At 28.7% G+C, this 18609-nt stretch overlaps 5 protein-coding genes and 1 long non-coding RNA gene across 11 annotated transcripts; 3 read left to right on the forward strand and 3 right to left on the reverse strand.

Moving 5' to 3' along the window:
- Positions 1–359: 359 nt before the first annotated feature.
- Sccro4 (DCN1-like protein SCCRO4) lies at positions 360–4320 on the reverse strand. Of its 2 annotated transcripts, XM_072019100.1 has the most exons (8): positions 4092–4320; positions 3921–4013; positions 3781–3840; positions 3480–3692; positions 2883–3018; positions 2381–2747; positions 2104–2311; positions 360–2027 (listed from the first exon to the last, which is right to left on the reverse strand). In XM_072019100.1, the coding sequence occupies exons 5-8, from the start codon at positions 3005–3007 to the stop codon at positions 1942–1944; spliced, it is 786 nt and encodes a 261-aa protein (XP_071875201.1). In that variant the 5' UTR covers positions 3008–3018; positions 3480–3692; positions 3781–3840; positions 3921–4013; positions 4092–4320; the 3' UTR covers positions 360–1941. The 2 variants fall into 2 exon arrangements, with proteins under 2 accessions (XP_071875201.1, XP_071875200.1); XM_072019099.1 differs by lacking the exon at positions 3781–3840.
- Positions 4321–4658: 338 nt separating this feature from the next.
- LOC139995512 (fidgetin-like protein 1) lies at positions 4659–8041 on the forward strand. Of its 2 annotated transcripts, none has more exons than XM_072019086.1 (2): positions 4659–5103; positions 5187–8041. In XM_072019086.1, exons 1-2 carry the CDS (start codon positions 4949–4951, stop codon positions 6982–6984), a joined length of 1953 nt encoding a protein of 650 aa, XP_071875187.1. In that variant the 5' UTR covers positions 4659–4948; the 3' UTR covers positions 6985–8041. The 2 variants fall into 2 exon arrangements, with proteins under 2 accessions (XP_071875187.1, XP_071875188.1); XM_072019087.1 differs by having other exon boundaries at positions 4980–5103; positions 5195–8041.
- On the reverse strand, positions 6989–9086 carry LOC139995516 (uncharacterized). Its single transcript, XM_072019094.1, has 8 exons — positions 8820–9086; positions 8439–8685; positions 8256–8381; positions 8085–8187; positions 7887–8010; positions 7647–7812; positions 7436–7564; positions 6989–7374 (listed from the first exon to the last, which is right to left on the reverse strand). The coding sequence occupies exons 1-8, from the start codon at positions 8934–8936 to the stop codon at positions 7199–7201; spliced, it is 1188 nt and encodes a 395-aa protein (XP_071875195.1). The 5' UTR covers positions 8937–9086; the 3' UTR covers positions 6989–7198.
- A 559-nt stretch (positions 9087–9645) lies between these two features.
- Art3 (arginine methyltransferase 3) lies at positions 9646–13813 on the forward strand. Its single transcript, XM_072019088.1, has 9 exons — positions 9646–9796; positions 9868–9995; positions 10277–10630; positions 10716–10885; positions 10952–11110; positions 11179–11366; positions 11444–11670; positions 11758–12117; positions 12193–13813. The coding sequence occupies exons 2-9, from the start codon at positions 9983–9985 to the stop codon at positions 12300–12302; spliced, it is 1581 nt and encodes a 526-aa protein (XP_071875189.1). The 5' UTR covers positions 9646–9796; positions 9868–9982; the 3' UTR covers positions 12303–13813.
- Positions 13666–17958, reverse strand: LOC139995517 (uncharacterized). Of its 4 annotated transcripts, XM_072019096.1 has the most exons (8): positions 17339–17479; positions 17161–17273; positions 15621–15753; positions 15060–15314; positions 14836–14907; positions 14663–14749; positions 14390–14585; positions 13666–14312 (listed from the first exon to the last, which is right to left on the reverse strand). In XM_072019096.1, exons 3-8 carry the CDS (start codon positions 15697–15699, stop codon positions 14201–14203), a joined length of 801 nt encoding a protein of 266 aa, XP_071875197.1. In that variant the 5' UTR covers positions 15700–15753; positions 17161–17273; positions 17339–17479; the 3' UTR covers positions 13666–14200. The 4 variants fall into 4 exon arrangements, with proteins under 4 accessions (XP_071875197.1, XP_071875196.1, XP_071875198.1 ...); XM_072019095.1 differs by lacking the exon at positions 17161–17273 and having other exon boundaries at positions 17339–17958; XM_072019097.1 differs by lacking the exons at positions 17161–17273; positions 17339–17479 and adding an exon at positions 16966–17095.
- Positions 17087–17617, forward strand: LOC139995520 (uncharacterized). Its single transcript, XR_011801993.1, has 2 exons — positions 17087–17223; positions 17324–17617. It is a non-coding gene; the product is annotated as an uncharacterized lncRNA (long non-coding RNA).
- Positions 17959–18609: the final 651 nt, after the last annotated feature.

The raw sequence follows: 18609 nt of genomic DNA on the forward strand, positions 1-18609 counted from the left end.
TTATAAATATTGGCGCGATTTTTAAATACGCTTGAGACTCTAGCACTTATTATTATGAAAGTATTGATACATTCACTAGATATATGAAATTGTTTACGTAGAAATTGAAAAGTGTAATTTTAGACTTTTATATAACAATTAGAGAACATCATTGACATTATTACCACAGGTTAGCTATCTATTTATAGGTCATAATCCTAGGTTTTATGTTTAGGATTGAAGATTAACTTAGGTTTAAAATCTAAGACAATTGATTATATCCAAAAACTATAATGTGTGGATGGAGAAATACATACACACACACGGAGAGAGATAGAGAAAGAAAATGAACATCATTATATAAATAAAGAAAATATACATTTATTGAAAAAAGTATTTTATTTATTTTACCTTCGTAATTACATTACATTCTCCACATCGCAGTTGTATTACAGCGATATACGATGATTTTTAATTCTTGTTTCTAATTTCTTCATTATGATGTATGGGTTTATAATTTTCCATTAGATACTTTTTTCATTCGTGAATTAAGATTACTATTAATTTGGAAGTTATGAGCGAAAGTTTAAATTTAATTTTATATTATATCATTAATGATAACATTATTTGTAATAGAAGTGCTCATGCAGGAAAAAATATACACATACACATAATTAAGCAACTTTGATGTAATAATTGAACTAATTTATAATATTACCGCAATAATTTCCTATGTTATTATTACTGGACAAATTTCTTTATTAAATAAAATTCAGAATCGCGATGTATGTCCAACTACTCGCGATTAAATCTGATAAAAATTGGCAATTGATTGAGCTAAAATATAATATAAGTTATTTGAACAATCACCATACATTTAATCCATTTCAGTTGTCGCAAAAATTTTTATGACAAGAAACATATTTAAAAAAAATCGTATTGTACCTCTCTAAATTATTAAAACCGATTAAAAAATATACGTATATTTGATTTTTATTACAAAAATATACTCAATCCTGTTTAAATTTCTTGCATTGAATAAAAACATAATAGTGTATTATCTTACCGAATATTTCGAAATAAATTTAATTCCAATATTGCATAAGTGTTATATTGATTTAATAAGAAATTCGATATTCTAATGTACATCGATATTTATGGCATTTATAGGAATTATTTTATGTGAGCTAAGTAATATGTACCAATGTGTTCTATTGTATTTTAGATATTAAACATTGTAATAGCACTTACATACTATACATGTTATTTTATTTATGAACCTACTTAATAACATTCGTGATTATTAAATATTTCGTGATAATACTTATACACATATGTCTAAATTTTGCAAACATTTTTATATGAAACATACTTAAACACTGTAAAAAGAATTTTGGATATATGTTTATGAATAACTTCGCTTGTAATTTTATACTGTTTAACTTATAGTAAATCAAAATAAAGATTCGTTATACTTATTAATATCTAAAATATAAAGTTATTACAATTTTATTAATTTATGAAAATAAGATTGAAAACTGCAATAGAAAATTTATCTCTTTTATACAAAACTTAGTTATATAGGTAATATACACTGTGTTCTATTTTTTCCATTTTATAATAGAAATTATATTTTATAAATTGCACAAGTAAATCTTATATGAAAATATATTTATTTTTAATCACAAGAATTTCTGCGACGAACCTTGGACTAGCAATGAATGGTGATAAGTAATTAAGAATAATCTAGAAAATTCGTAACCAGAGTCCTTTTAGAACTGTGTAAAATCATATTAAGATAGACTACTTACATTATCATTGATTAATAAAAAAGGTAGTACGAATGATGACAATTGAAATATTGCGAGGTTATGATAGAAACAGAAATTTCGTTATTAACAAAATATGGTGATAGAAGAGATGAGTTCTTTTTATTTTAGTAGACTATTATTATTGAATGTTTCAGCTGCCCCTAGCTTCTGTTGAAGATGCTTCTTCACCACGTTGTATTTTTAGCCATTCAACAAATTCATCAAGCATTACTGGCCCTGTAAAAAGTGCATGCACTACATGTAAAGTATGCACATAAAATATATTTCTCAGTGACATTATGCAATTACACACATGCTCCATCTAAATCATAATTAGCTAAATCATGATTGATTGTACGAGAAAATTCTAAAATGTTGCACCACTGATCTTTATTGATCACTTTGTACTTCGATTGATCTAGGAACTGAGCGAATTGTGTAAACAATGGCCAATGTTTTCCCAAAAGTAATTGTAACATAACTCTTGCTGTTTCCATATCCATACTTCTTTGATCTTTGTCCTAAAATATGGTGTATAATACATATACATGTCTGCAAAGGTTTTAATACATACAAAATATAATGCTTACTCTAGCAAAATCATAAGCATATCTGTATATTCCCTTAAATGTATGTGGATCATTTAATTGATTCCTTAGGTACTCAAGTTTTTGTTGTATTTTACTAATAGAATCACACTGTAAGTCCGAAAGACCTTTTAACCATTCGCTTAGTGTAAAGAAACCCATTTGTCGGGCATTCATTTTATATGCAAGAACAAGCATTACTACATTTTCAGGTTCTACACCAATATCCTCACAAAACTTCTCCATTCCTTCAGGCCCAAGAGTATCTGAATCATCAGGTGTTGTATATTCTCTAAACCATGTGATACAACGTTTTTGGGAAAAAGATGAAGCAGTTGAAACATCTTCTGTTTTTGAATAACGTCTTGCACTGGAAGGAAGTAACATGTTTATTGTATTTAACATAAAAGGATCCAACAGTGTGATCCAGTTATAAAGTTTAACTTCAAATCGTTATTGGTTTATACATATAATATAAGTTTAAATTTGTTGTAACATAATTTACCTAGATGTATGTCTAAGTCTTTTTGAAGGATGCCTCGATATACCCTCTTCATGAGCACTAGGTGACATTTCAATAGGTGTATGATGATTTGTGCTAGAGGGCGCTCTACGCTTGCTGCGTGGCATCCCTCTTTTAACTAAAAAAAATAATTTAACGTTTACATGAATTACCATAAAATATAACAATTAGCTAATTGATATATTTATTTACTTATTATACACAGTCCTTACCTATTAATTAATATGTAATAATTAGTATATTAAAATTCCTAATATAATGAATATGTATATAATTCTCAAAAATAAATATATTATTAATAAAACTCTTAATAACATATTAATAATTTATAAATATTTTCAACTGACATTAATTACAATAGACAGTTATATCTAATTTATGTAAGTTTTGATTTTTTTAATTCAGTAACTAAATATGTAATATATATATTTATAAAGATACTCTCAATTTTGCTTCAGTAAGAGAATAAAAAATATGAATTGACAAAACAATAATAAGTCAATATCAAAAGAGGCATAAAACTAATTTGTCCATATATTGAAATAGTATAAAAAGAAATAGTATAAATAAATTACTTACCACGCAGCAACAATGTAAGTAATATAAAAGATTAAGAAGATTTAAAGGATCCGTAATATAGTTGGTTTATACTCGCTAAACTGACATTTCCTTTCAGTCTTAAAAGATCGAGTTTGAGGTTAGGTTCGGCAATTAATCGGAGTATATCGTAATTTTCAATGTTTTTTACTTTAGTTTTAACCGCTTTGTACATGTGATGTTGCAAATAAATACCTAAGAGTTATTAATATATATTTTCAGACACACTAATCTTGAATTATGTTTTTAATATAGAAAAAGAAGTATCCAGTTAAATAGTTACAGAGCTTATATATGCAAATTATTTTCTGCTGCGACATGAGTCGTATCGTAATACCAAATGCTTGCAGAAAGATGAATCAATGATTATCACATTATAATGAAATATATAAATGTATAATAAATTGAAAAGACCCTCCCTACCTTGCTGAATGAACCACTAGAACAATTGTACCAGAAATGTATTTCTCAGAGTCAAAAGTCAACATCAATATAAAACTTGCTTTGTAGATTAGTCTATAAAAATAATATCAAACATAGTGCCAGCGTCATTAAATATTTAAGCAATTTATTAATTTGGATATTTTGTACTACCTAAACGCTGTACGGTTAAATAAAATTTTTTGTAGCTCAGTTTTATTTCATTTTATTGCCGTTTTGAGACAGCATGCCTTTTCGCAGGGTTACCAAATGTAGAGTTTATTTCCCACTAGCATGAACAATTATGGAATAAAAATGAATATTGATGTTTCATCATTAATTTGTATTATTTTAATATTAGCAAGGCTTAGTATAGGAAACTTAAAAATGTAAAAATTTAAGTGATACGGTGTGATACCATAAACTAACAATTTAAAAAGAAAACACAATTTATAAAATATTAATACGCTATTTATGTATATTTGCCATTTTTATGTTAAGATTAATCTTTCATTTATAAATTAAGGATAAAAATAACATGTATATAAATCAAACCACAAGTGAACAACAGGATAGGGGCATTATTCAATATATATTTTTGTCGCACGGCTTATGTTCACAAATAATGTTACCACTTTGATGTTGTTTTCAATGTTACCGATTCAGCAATAGTCAAGTAGCAGTATCGATCGTTAAAAAAACAGAGATCTTGTTATTGACAGTCAAGGTACAGAGGGCGTAAAAATCTCCGCGATTTTTTTCACGATCGGTATTTCAGAACGTGAGACAGGAAAGTCCAAATCCCAAATTATGAATGTTAATGTTGTTGATTTGAAATTCGAAATTATACATTTGTATAAATAATTACATTATAAATTTTATTTTCATTGATAGTAGTTACTTATGTTTTGTTAATTGCTCCTTTCTAATTGACGAATTGAAAAAGTAATTAACTGACTGTTTATTTATGCTACTGTATAACAGAAGATTAAATAAAATTTATGTTAATACAATATTTCTGAGAGACAAATATGGCTTCTATTGATGCAGAAATTAATAAGGAGAAGAATAATTTCTTAGCTGCATATCACATTCTAAAATTTTCAAAAAATGATAAAGATGATACAGAAGTTGTAGATATTGAACGTAGATGTTTTGCTATGAAATATTTAACAGCAAAACAGTGGTAAGTTCTATAATTTTATCTTCTATTCAGATATAAGTAATTTATTCAATGTATCATATACATACGTAAATTATTTCATATAGTGAATCAGAAGATGTAGCAGCTTGTCTACTTCAAAGAAGTTTGGAAGATTATCAGAATTTAATGGAAAATAGAGATGGGATAAATAATTATTGGAAACAATGTAAGTTACAAACACCACAGATCAATAGTAATCCACAGAAATGGAAGTCAGGTTTACGCGATATAAATATGGCACTAAATTTTGTGAAATCTTTACCTTGTCAAGATAATAATACCATGCCATGTCATAAAAGATTATTTAATGACAGACATGTGGAGAATATCATTAACATATGGAAAAATAAAGAAACTGAACCAAGGAATAGAAAGATAAGTACTCAAGCAAAACCAAATCTTAGTCAGAGCTCAAATGCAAGTAGTAAAAAAGAAGTTGAAAATAACATGCAATGTGAAATTGATAAATCTTTATTTTCATCCAATAGCTCTACAGATGAAAGTACTAACACACAAATGAGTTATAATAAACAACCTAAAACTTATTCTGTTAATCAAGAAAATCAAATTTATGCTCGACAAAGGCTTGTCAAGTTTGAATCTAGATCAAACTTTAAATTTACAAGAGAAGATCCATTTAAAACATCTAAAAATAATCAAGACCAATCGAATTACCACAGAAATAATATGAAATTAAAAACACCAGTTTCTGTTCAACATAATGAAGAAGATTCTAACACTGTTAAATCTAAAATGAGCTTTTTCAAAACTGCTAGGGATGAACTAAATGTGCAGCAAATGAAAGCTAATAAACCAATGCAAAAAAAGACTCTAGGAGGGAAGGGATCTGTTAATTCTAAATTTGTTTGTCCATTTAAAAGGGAAAAAGAAAAAACTCAGGAAAACATGTACAATAATGAAAGTGACACAATGGAAGATGAGAGATTAAAAAATGTAGAATCAAAAATGGTTGAACTAATCAAGAATGAAATAATGGATTCAAAAACAACTATTTGTTGGGATGATATAGCTGGGTTAGAATATGCGAAAAAGATTATAAAGGAAGTAGTTGTGTATCCTATGTTGAGACCTGATATTTTCACTGGTTTACGTCGACCACCTAAAGGAATTTTATTATTTGGTCCACCAGGTACAGGGAAAACACTTATAGGAAAATGTATAGCATCACAAAGCAAATCAACGTTTTTTTCAATATCTGCAAGCTCTTTAACTTCAAAGTGGATAGGTGAGGGAGAAAAAATGGTCAGAGCGTTATTCGCTGTTGCTAAGGTTTATCAGCCATCAGTGATTTTTGTTGATGAAATAGATTCGCTGCTCACTCAAAGATCTGAAACTGAGCACGAAAGTTCTAGGAGATTAAAAACTGAATTTCTGGTGCAATTAGATGGAGCTACAACTGCAGATGAAGATCGCATTTTAATTGTAGGAGCAACAAATAGACCACATGAACTAGACGAGGCAGCACGTAGACGGTTGGTTAAAAGATTGTATGTTCCTCTACCTGAATTCCAAGCTCGTAAACAGATCATAAATAACCTATTAATAACTGTTCCACATACTCTTACTGAAGAAGATATAAATAATGTAGCTGAACAGTCAAAAGGATATTCCGGAGCCGATATGTCGAATTTATGTAAAGAAGCTAGCATGGGACCAATTAGAAGTATTCCATTTAGTCAATTAGAGAATATTAGGAAAGAAGATGTCAGACAAGTAACAGTCGATGATTTCAAGGAAGCACTGGTACATGTACGTCCTAGTGTATCAGAATCAAGTCTAACAACTTATGTTGAATGGGATGCTACATATGGAACTGGAACAGCACAGAATTATAAAGCATAACACATACTTTTACCATTTTTATACTAGTATTACAGTGTATTTTTGTACAGTACAAATTTTTATAACAAAAATATTTTTTGCGCTATAGTAACTTCTTAATAATTACAATCAAAAACTCAAATTTTCATTTATTATTATATTATAAATAAAACTTAATTTATAAAAAATTTTACATTAGACATATAATTACATTTTGGTTTGCTTAAAGAGTATATCACATAAACTTAACTATATAGAATTTTTTGTGGTAACCAATAATTAAATATTCCTCAATATTAACCATTATATTTAATGAAATAACAGTTGAGGAGTCAGGACACAATTTGTTTGAATTAATAGTATTAAAATCAATTGCTCCAAAATCGTTTATATAATATATATGAACATTTCCTGCACAGAAGTAATAATTTAATACAATTGTAAATAATCTTATATTAAGTGGAAAGATTACCTGAATCCAATCCCAAAATGAGTACATGTGCATATATTAAAATTGCAGTAGGTGTTCCATGTAAAATAGGAAATAAATTATAGATCTTCCATTCTTTTCCTTGTACCAAAAACCCCACATATCCATATTCTATAATAATTTCATTATTGAAATATTTTATTAATTTTATATGACTATTTTATATATCTATTTAGTGTATATAATTTCTTACCTGTAATACAGGCAATTATATTTGGTTTAAATACATAATAACGACGAATTCTTATATTTAATGGTTGAACACGTGTATAAGAGTTTACGTGTATAAGTGTATAATCCTTTTGATTTGTATTTAAAGACAAATCTACACAGCACCCTCCTTTTGTATATAAAAGTACCTAAATGATAATTTAATTTAAATAATAAATTAAGAAATTATAATTTCTTTATATAGTTACTCTATTATCATTACTTTATTATTGTCTGCACCAATAGCAATAATATTATCTGATTCAAGTTCATACACAGTTTTTGGTATTGATCCCACAATACTTATTATATTATGCATGGCGATATAGCAATAACTGTAACTTGTACTATTAAATGTTTGATATTTAGTAATGATCACATTGATTGTTTTGATTATAGTTTTGTGTCCTTTAAATCATACCAAATTAACTTTCCACGGGTTCTATCAATTGGCTTCAATGTACTCACATCCCAAAAGCATATGTGATTATTTATAGAACTAGATATACAAACAATACTTGTTTCTATAAAATATAAATGATTAATTAGAAGCCTTCTTATCAGATTTTTGTTTAGTAAAATTTATAAATACCATCTCTGAGAAGCTTTACACTTTGTATATATTCCATATGATCAACTATATGTTTACTTGTACGTAAATTAGGAATATTGTAAAAATAAACAAATCCTGCAGATGTCCCCATTGCTAATAGATTTCCTACAAAAAACATTTGTTATAAATACTAAATACAATTTTGTATCTTTAATCTATTACCTGAAGTATCTATACAAGTAATATATTCTGAATGATGGTCTTTTAATGGCTTAATACATTTACTTTGTGCATTACATTTTTTCATGTTTTTGCATTTAATCCATAATTTATACATAGCTATCCAAAATTTAACATCATGTTTCTCATAAAAATTAGTATATTTCTTTGGACTTAATGTTTCGCATAAAGTGGTCCAAAAATGTTCAGGTATTTTATCTTTGCACAATTTATGCCATAGGGTACTTTGCTATAACAAATAAGCCAGAAATATAATTGGGAAATTAAATACAAATATGTATTAATAATAATGTATTATGTTGGTATATATACTCATTTTGTTAAGAACACTCAAGTTTTGTAGTAAAAATTATAATTATTTACCTGCAATACTTTATCGATAATTTCCTTCCAACATTTACAAATTATTTTCAAATTTATAAGTGTTAGTGGATCGATGTACAAAAATATATGTTCCCATATATCGGGAGGGAAAATCATTGTCGTATTATAAATCAAACAAATTAAACGTAACTAAATGAAAAACGTTCAAGATTTTCAGCTATCACATATGTATTTCCCGTTAGCTGCGTGCTATGTTCTATGCTATAAATGTATGTAAAGTTTTTATCGATTGTTATCGACTTTCATCGCAATGTTGTTGCGTGTTGCGTTCGAAACAATTTTTAAAATTCCTGAAATTTCCATTCATAATTGCGTCGATGATTATGAAAGTGGAGTAAGTTTTATATTCTTTTTTTAAAGATATTTAGATATTTAGATTTTTACATTTGGGTAAAAATACTTTCTCATGATAAAACAAAATATTTCACGACAAATTCTTATTCTTATAGGACACATTCTTTTTTAGATAAAATTTTTAATTAATTACAAGATTTTTAACTGCTGAACAAATTTACAAAAATATTTTATGTTACTGTAACATAAATCGATGTAATACGTACTAAATGATAAATGAGATTTTTTAATTTTCTACTCAGACAACTTTCATAATCACCGGCACAAAATTTGTCCGATGAGTGATTCCATTTATGTTACTAAATTTAATAATTGTTGAAGAAATATGATTAAATCTATTTAAGAGCTTTTATATAAAATGCTTAATGTTTATAAGAAGAATCATTTTATTTCATCATATGTCAAGAACTACATAGGAGTTATAGAACTTATAGGATAAGTCGAAGTTCCATTGTATGTTACATATCGGAGAAAGTGTTCCAGTTTCAGTGCAAGATTCATCAAGAGGATAAAAAAAGTTTAAAAAGGTCAAGAGCATTTGATGTCGAGTCGAATCAATAAATATTAAATTATAGTTTAAAGAGGACCATCTACGCCAAAAAGTTTGTATTGGCTAGGAACGTGATGTGACATAGAAAATATTGATTTGACATTAAGCCAGTGCTTTTACCAGGTTCTGCACGTGTACGGATGAGTGGAATCTCTAACCTTGAAAATTTTAAACAATCTCGTCTCTATAAGAATAACTGTAGCAAATTCATTTAATTCATTATATAATTAATTGCAAAATGACAGATCAAGGTATATATAATGTTTTGTCATTTATATACTTATATATAATACAAATTAAGAATAAACATTTAAAGCTAGCAATCACATATTACATTTTAATTATTTCGAAAATTTTTGATATTGTTTATGTAATATAATAATAATTTAAAAAATTATATAAATATTTTAAAATTTATTCAGTAATTTTCTGAATTACCAAACCATTGCAATTTTCTATTGATATTAAATTTTAATATTATTGATAACACTTAATATAAAGTTGATTGCTTTTAATGTTTTTCATTCCTTAGCTATTTCTTCAAAAGATAATTACGAATGTGAAATGGATGGAACAAGTGATGATGATAGCGGAGATGATTGGGAAGAAGTGACAGAAGATTTTGAATCTATACCGTGCCTTTTTTGTAATGAAGTTGCCAATAACTTTTCTATGGCACTAGAGCATCTAATAGCTTTACATAGATTTGATTTAAAAAACTTTATAATCAAACATTCTTTAGATACTTATTCCTACATTAAATTGATTAATTTTATTAGACATAAAAATGTTTTACCTGATCAGCTAAATGCATTGAACATAAAAACATGGGAAAGTGAGGAATACTTAAGACCTGTTATAGAAGATGACCCTTGGTTAATGTTTGGTAAGTATGAATACAATTAAATTCATTACAAATTAGTGTTTCTTAAATTATATTTGATTTTCATTCATTATTTCTACACATAAAGATATTGAAGATTTAGAAGAAAAGACAACGAAGCCTATTGCATATACTGTGAATTCAGAAAATGGGTGTGTCACATTATCTGAGGCACATTTTGCTGAATTACAAAGAACAATACAAACACTTAGAGCACAATTGGAACAACGTGAATCAGCATGTCTTTTGGCAATACAGGTATTCACATAAAAAGCTTAATTTCTATATACCAAATAAAACAGATATTAAAACATTCAATTCTAGCAAATAGATGAAATGGCAGAAAAAGCACAAAAATTGATCTTAGATGGTGATTTAGATGAAAACAATACTCTCAGCTCTTCTGGTAATTCTAATTGTAATGTTGATAAGGGTTACTTTAATATTTACAGCCATTTTGCCATACACCATGAGATGTTAACAGTATGTATATGTATATTTTTTTAATAATGAGTATGGTTCCTTAATAATGAGTACAATTATTTTCACAGGACAAAGTACGAACCGAAAGTTATAGAGATGCATTCTTAACAAATGCTAACAGATTTAGTAATTGTGTGGTATTAGATGTTGGTTGTGGAACTGGAATTCTGTCTATGTTTGCAGCAAAAACTGGATGTCGCAAAGTAATTAGTGTTGATCAATCAAATGTAATATATCATGCAATCGATATAGTGAGGTAAATAGAATATAGTAAATAGTACTTTCAATATTTGGTTTTTCTTATCTAACATGATCTTTTTTAATATATCATAGAGAAAATAATTTAAGTGACATTATCACTTTAAAAAAAGGTCGGCTGGAAGACATTAATCTTGATGAAGATAAAGTAGATGCAATTGTGTCTGAGTGGATGGGATATTTTCTTCTATTCGAGGGTATGTTAGATACAGTGATATATGCGAGAGATAACTATTTGACTCCTGGTGGAATACTTCTTCCTAATAGATGCACACTCAGTATTGTGGGAAGTGGAGATACTAGTATGTATTTTTGAAATAATAGAATTATATAATATTTTTAAATTTACTCCTTCTATTTTATTATTTTTATCTTATCAATTTTTATAGGGAGATATGTCGAACTCATTGATTATTGGTCGAACGTGTATGGTTTTAAAATGAGCTGTATGAAAACGGAGGTTTTACGTGAACCAAGTATAGAGATTTGTAACGCTGACGAATTAATAACTAGCACTGTTGAGATACAAGCATTCGATTTATATAAAGTAACGAAAGATTGCGTAAATTTTTCATCACCTTTCGAATTTAAAGTAAAAAAGACTGGATCGCTAACTGCGATTGTTGGCTATTTTGATATCTTCTTTGACTTGGACAATCCAATTTATTTTAGTACGGGACCTTATTCGCCTCCAACACATTGGAAGCAAACAGTATTTTCATTGAACGAACCTATTAGCATTACCGAAGGTAAGTTAAATAAAAGTTGAAATAAAAATTATTGATTGTCAAATACAAGAAAATAAATATAAGAATTTTTTATAGGGGAAATTTTACGTGGTAAATTAGTCTGTCGTAGACATGTTAGAGATATTCGAGGACTCATGGTTACAATTCATATTAAGAATACTAGCCAGGTTTATTACTTAGAATAATCTAATGATATTCGCTTTGAAGTCTACTTAATAGACGTAAGTGCCAAAAAGGAAAAAAAAAGAAAAAGGAAAAAACAAATAACATAGGGTCCATAACAGCTTGCTGGCTATAAAACTATTGGTGACTATCATTAAAAATTAAATAATAGATGAAATACGGTTTAAAAAGCATAGGAAAAATCGTTCAGTATCCGTATTTTTTATGGGATTGTGATTTACATTTTGAGTCCCTGTAAAACTGTAGAAATCATATAATCTCGTATAGATCGAAAGGTTTGACTCCTACAATGATGAAGATAGACATAAACAATCTATATATATATAGGATTTTTTTTACTTTATTACATATTTTTTTTTCTAATATATATAACCAAAGATTATGCGTTGATTGTTTCCGTAAATTATCTTACATAATCACAACGCACATGCTTTCTACAGGATATCGTCGCAATTAATGCGAACTTTACGGTAGAGATTATTTACAATTCGTGCCTTTTTGATAGTTGATAAACTTAAACATTTATAATTGACCATAAAGTTAACATTTTGGAAGGTTAAGTAGTTCCGAGAAAAACGATATGATAGCGTTTCACTTTACAGTTCTGTCGAATTATGTAAAAAATTTTACGATAGTGTTAAAAAAGATATTTAAATACATACCCGGTTGCACAAATATTCTATTGATTCAAATAATGATAGTTCCAAATTTTTTAAATATTTCTTAATGATCATTTTAAATAATGATATTTTGTATTTGAAAAATGTATTTGAAAAAAAAAAAGATCAAATTTAATTAGTGCAGTCGGGATTATTCTTACGCTTTTATTACACAAACAACGATTTCGAGTTCGCTCGAGTTAAATTTAATCCAAGAGTCCTATAAATAACTTCAACAAATGAATTAAAAAGGAAATATGCATAATTTTTACCAGCATATCTTCTTCCGTCACGATACTATGTATCTTGAATTTCAATATTTCATACTTGTTAATGATTAATCGAATCGTCCAGAATTTATTTAAAAATACAAATATTTTTGCCAGCTTTCTTGCATGTGCTATTGTAGAATAAGTATCCACATTTAATAATTAATCGTTAATGAAACAAAAATGAATTAACACCAATTATAAATCCGATATTTCATATAATATAATTTATACAAAAAATAAAGTGATTATACTTCTTCTCGATTTCCTTTAAGACTATTCTAGGAAAAGAATTTATGGCGGAATTGTATTGGTTACGAACTTATAAAAATTTAGTTCCCTCTTTTGAAGTTTCCTGGCATGTTGTTTGTAACCCAGGGTCAATTTAAGAAGTACTTATGCTTCCAGATTAAGGTATGTAATACAACTCTGTGATATAAAAAAATAAGTAATAGTAAATTTATTTGATTGTAAGTCAGGAGGAATTATTGCCTTCCTTGATTATAATATGTGTACTTTTACATAAGTAATCTATTACGCTAATGCTTAAAATCAAATAAATTGAAAAAATCTTACAAGTTTAAATTATTTCGTATTCACATTTTGCTATCACGTATTTCTATAAATTCAGTCATACATATAAAAACTTCGACATTTTTATTCATTTATACTGTTTTTTACGTTATTTAAATCTAGTCAGTATGTATCATCTATAATACTAGATCCTTTCTTCTTAGTCTTTTATTTAGATTATCGATTGCAAGTTGATGCTCAAACGTTTCGATTCAATTAACAAAATACTTTCATTTCCTTTTTCAATATCAAAATATACATTGACAAATCTCTAATTGTAGAAACGTTATCTTTTTAAAGCAATTTGAAGATACATCCTGTGAGCGAAATTCACAATAGGTCACAAACGTTACTTTTACTTTTTTGTACAATTTTTATAACAAATGCAATCCTAAACTTTTAATATCGGAAGTTTGGATTATCAGTTTGCCAACCCTTTGCATTTGGTCCAAATTGATAAACTAATCTTCGACCGAGTACAGGTTGAAAAATTTTGCTTTTATAATAGTACCTGAAAGAATATTTTTTATATAAAAATATTGCACAATCACCAAACAGAATTTAAACAAAAAGTGAATAAAACATTACCGCATTGCTCGACTCAGTTTCTCGTACGTCATTTTTGTGTTTCCTTTTCTTGAACCCCATCGTTTCGCGACCTCGTCGCTTTTAACGAACCGAAATTTCGCTTGAGAATAATCTTCCCAACAGATTAAACTTGGACACGTTTCTCGATTACGTAAGAGATCCCTGATGAATTCCCAAAGCTTTCCCTGGCTAGTAGCTATATAACATTATATTAGTATTATTGCATCATTGAATTAAGAAATACATATTTTAATTCAAAGTAAAAATGCTTACAATTTTTTTTTGGTTTTAATACTCTTGGTCTCCCTGGTGGCCGTTTGGTAGTTTGGTAATCAATACTATTATTATCTGATTCTGCGTCTACAAAAATAAAAACAATATTTACATACTTTATTATAAAAAAAGATAATCATTTCGTATAAAAAAATTCGAAGGATTTATATTACCTGATGTACTGTTGGAATTAATTCGCGTATATTCGTCTTCGGAATGAGGATGGATGGTATTAAATGGTGGAACTGTAATTACATAGTTTTGTTTTTACTAACCACTAATGACGACTGATTCTTAAATAAAAACTATCAATGAGATACAGCGAAATAATATTATGATAGTTTATTACACTATTATTTTTTGTTATCAACATTCACACGTAATCACAATTACATACGTATATTCGAGATATGCTGAGAGTGGAGTAGGTCATAGAGTCGATCTCCGTACATAGGATCATGGTTGATAAAATCGTCTCTGGTAAAGGTGACCAACTCGTTTCCTGGTACCGCAAGACTATGTTGTATCAGACTATACGGTTGTCCGATATAAGATGCCGCAGACATCAACCAGTTTATTGTTTCTTCTTGACACCAGTTTCTAATAGGTTTATCAGACCAACCGGTACCATCAATTTCATTATTTTCATCGCCTGTTGAATATATGGCGATATGAAAAAATTGATACAAGTCGAAAATGAAAAATACATCAAGATAAAATGAAACGTACTTTTATAACATCATAAAACAAGATTATCTTTTAGAACAAATTGTTTGGAAAATATAATTACTACATAATAGTTTATATATAATAATAATAATAATATTTTATATTGTAAAATGTATATTAATAAAATGTTGATGATATCTTATATTAATAAAATTAATATAATACCAATTATAATAGTGACGTTTGAAAATATAGATATAATCAAGCAAAATTATTTTTCATGAATTACCAAAGTAACACTTTTTTCGGGGAGGTTCGTAACTACGCGTGGTCAGGGCATTAGTTTTCAACGTGACCAATGAGTCCATGTCCAGTACGAAATGATCATCGTCGTCATTTAGATTAGGAAACGAAGGGCACACCTGCAAACAGAACATATCGCATGACAAACAAATCCGAAACGAAATCGGGTTTCTACGTTAATGACCTTGTTGGCGTCTTTAACCGTCCTGTCTCTTTTTATCGCTAGAGACTGAGAAAAACGAGATCACTACAATCTTGTTTCCTTGGACTGGCTTTTATACGCATACGACAAAGATATATACATATATGTATGTATTTACGTCTCGATTCTGGGCAGAGCATCTACATAAAACGGATATCGGTAATTTGCAATAAATAACCGCAAATCGTTGTTTCAAATGTTATTTATTTTGTATTACGTGGCTTCAAAGGCTTTATGCAAAGTCAAGCATGCGGTAAATGATAATAATATCTTATATTAGTAAATTAGTGTGCATATAAGTGTTGCTTAGCCGCAATTAACTGATATGTAACATTATTGTTTCAAGTATTATATTTTTATGATTATTTTTGTCGTGTCTTATCTCTTTGTAGTAGTTTTTTCTTCGTAATTTCCAAATATTCAATACAGAAAGTATCATATTTTAATTTTTAGTCTTTAAGTTATTATTAAATTTTGTATGGATGCATGTTAATCCGTGTAAACTTATTTGGACGCAGTAATGGGTGTTATAATATGTATAAATGCAGCATATACAGTTTGCCACAAAAGCATTTGATACAACGACGGTCAGTAGATAGTCATATAGCCTTTTTCTCGATTAAAAAATTCCAACTAGCATCTGTATCAATATTTGCGCAATAATTTACTGTATCAATGCAATTGATACAGCATTGTCAGAAATATTGTTCTGTTTCGTAGAATTGACATTTTATTGCTCTCACAAATCATTTCACTAAATCTACAAATGCACTTGTTTCGCACTTAGGTGCGAATACTCGTACGATATAGACGCTGGAGTTATCGCGTCGCCGATCATCATCACTTTTCGTAGAAACGCAATTTTTACAATCTTGCAACTCTTTTCCAAACAGAACGATAAACTCTCGTATTAACTTGATAGAAATATATTTTATATTTTATATTGTATCTAAAGAAAGAAATGAAACATCGTTTGATACCTCGTAAATCGGTTGTCAAAAACTTCGAACAGTTTTTTTATTTATAACTTCTTCTAATTCTTTTTATTTGTTACATTAAATTTACAAAAATCTTCGATTAATCATTAGAAGTTGACACTGTAATTGTTCATTTCTCTATTCTACTTTACCTTAGTCTAAAATACTTTAATGCCATTTCTTACGATATGCACGTACGAATTAAACGAAATAGTTTTCCCAAAAGTTTTATAGCTTTCCGTTTTTTCATACTCAAATATCAGTCTGGAATTCGAGAAAAACACAGTATTTTTTTAGAAAGTTCATTATAGCACACTAGCGCTTCACGCGGTGCAGTACTAACAAACCTTTTTCTCTCTAGCACGTGAGGCTCACACATGCGTTCCTTCTCCGGAAAGATTACAGAACAGGTAAACAAGTAAAACTCATATAAAATAATCAAAAAACACCGTACAATCCACTAAAATCAATTCAAATAATCCAAACAGAACAACTTTACAACTTTTTTAGGTAATCGTAACTCACCTCCACTAAGTCGGTTCTATCGTAACTATTGAACGGATCCATTATTAAGTTCATTCGATTCTTCAACTAAGCAAATACAAGGCTGTCGTACAAACGTAACAATATGTTTGTTACAGAGAATTGTCACGATTTACGCGAAGGTAAATGTATGTCACAGCGCGGCGTGAACAAGTCGCATCACTGTCTGTTGCAAAACAGATCGAAAACAAGTATACCTCAAACTAAACACGAGGTCGCGGCGTTGTCGCGCAACGCGATACTGATCGCCGGTCGCCGAAATGTCTCTGACGAAGACGCCAGGCGATGTGGTGACGCGAAAGACGTCAGCGGGAGTACCACGGGGACGGATAGCGCGGAAGAGCAGGTTTCAACGGGGATTTCCCGCTCTTTGGAATTGACCAATCATCGGCGACGTGCTTCACGATAGCTGACGCAATAATTGCGGATACACACCATTGGCGGCGGTTGCCGAGATCCGGAGAATCCAAGACGAAAATGCAACCGAAAATATAGTTAACGCAACGGTTATTCCCCGAGTGGCTTCATTATTTTGCGATCCAACGAGGTCGACCGGACGATACACTGGGGTATCCGTATCATCGAAAATCTGGCCGAAAGTTCATCTTCTTTAATTTTTTTTAAGCTGTAAAATTTTCATTCTTAGGAAAAATTAAATCAAGAATATTATATTTACAAATTTCATTTTTGCATCCTTGAAGTGATACATACGTGTAATAAATAAAGCTAAATTTTGATAATGGTCTCCTCAGTCCTTGTATATCGTGTTTTTTATTGTTGTATTAACTACTCTTTTATGATAAACAATATTTTAAAATGGACTATAATTTATTCATGTTCTTTAAGAATGTCATGTATCACTTAAAATATCATTCTGTTATATTTCAGGATACATTCCAATTTTTGTAAAAAAAATTAATTGCAAAGAATGCTTTGTATAATGCTCATAGTATAATCGCTCGAATTGAATTTCTTTAGCTCTTGTAAGTAGAAATGATAATAATGTTACGTATTTTTTAAACCACTAGAATCATTTGGAATTAATTTGATAATGCAGAATCAATTTGCGATATAATGCAAGAACGAAAGTTTAGAAAAAGAAACGGAATATTTTGCAGACTTTCGCCGAACCAAGAAAATTTTTAAGAAGAACCTCAAGCATTTAAACACAAAATACAAATCTTGCTTTTAGTAGGAGAGAAGAGGGTTGCATCATAAGGGGTTACAGTGTACTATTTAAAATTCTGACATGT

Source organism: Bombus fervidus, chromosome 16 (genome assembly GCF_041682495.2).
Source record: "Bombus fervidus isolate BK054 chromosome 16, iyBomFerv1, whole genome shotgun sequence".
NCBI classification, from domain to species: Eukaryota; Metazoa; Arthropoda; class Insecta; order Hymenoptera; family Apidae; genus Bombus; species Bombus fervidus.

Coding starts and splice junctions, on each gene's coding strand:
- Sccro4 (XM_072019099.1), bottom strand. CDS start 3,007: ATGCCACGCAGCAAGCGTAGAGCGCCCTCTAGCACAAATCATCATACA. Junction 2,748..2,882: donor AGACTTAGACATACATCTAG/GTAAATTATGTT, acceptor ACTTCCTTCCAG/TGCAAGACGTTATTCAAAAA. Junction 2,028..2,103: donor TTATGATTTAGATGGAGCAT/GTGTGTAATTGC, acceptor CACTTTTTACAG/GGCCAGTAATGCTTGATGAA.
- LOC139995512 (XM_072019086.1), top strand. CDS start 4,949: ATGGCTTCTATTGATGCAGAAATTAATAAGGAGAAGAATAATTTCTTA. Junction 5,104..5,186: donor TATTTAACAGCAAAACAGTG/GTAAGTTCTATA, acceptor TATTTCATATAG/TGAATCAGAAGATGTAGCAG.
- LOC139995516 (XM_072019094.1), bottom strand. CDS start 8,936: ATGATTTTCCCTCCCGATATATGGGAACATATATTTTTGTACATCGAT. Junction 8,011..8,084: donor ACCCGTGGAAAGTTAATTTG/GTATGATTTAAA, acceptor AACATTTAATAG/TACAAGTTACAGTTATTGCT. Junction 7,813..7,886: donor TTGGTGCAGACAATAATAAA/GTAATGATAATA, acceptor ATTATCATTTAG/GTACTTTTATATACAAAAGG.
- Art3 (XM_072019088.1), top strand. Junction 11,111..11,178: donor TACACCATGAGATGTTAACA/GTATGTATATGT, acceptor TTATTTTCACAG/GACAAAGTACGAACCGAAAG. Junction 12,118..12,192: donor ACCTATTAGCATTACCGAAG/GTAAGTTAAATA, acceptor AATTTTTTATAG/GGGAAATTTTACGTGGTAAA.
- LOC139995517 (XM_072019095.1), bottom strand. CDS start 17,392: ATGAACTTAATAATGGATCCGTTCAATAGTTACGATAGAACCGACTTA. Junction 14,750..14,835: donor TAATTCCAACAGTACATCAG/GTAATATAAATC, acceptor TTATTTTTGTAG/ACGCAGAATCAGATAATAAT. Junction 14,586..14,662: donor ATTAAAACCAAAAAAAAATT/GTAAGCATTTTT, acceptor AATGTTATATAG/CTACTAGCCAGGGAAAGCTT.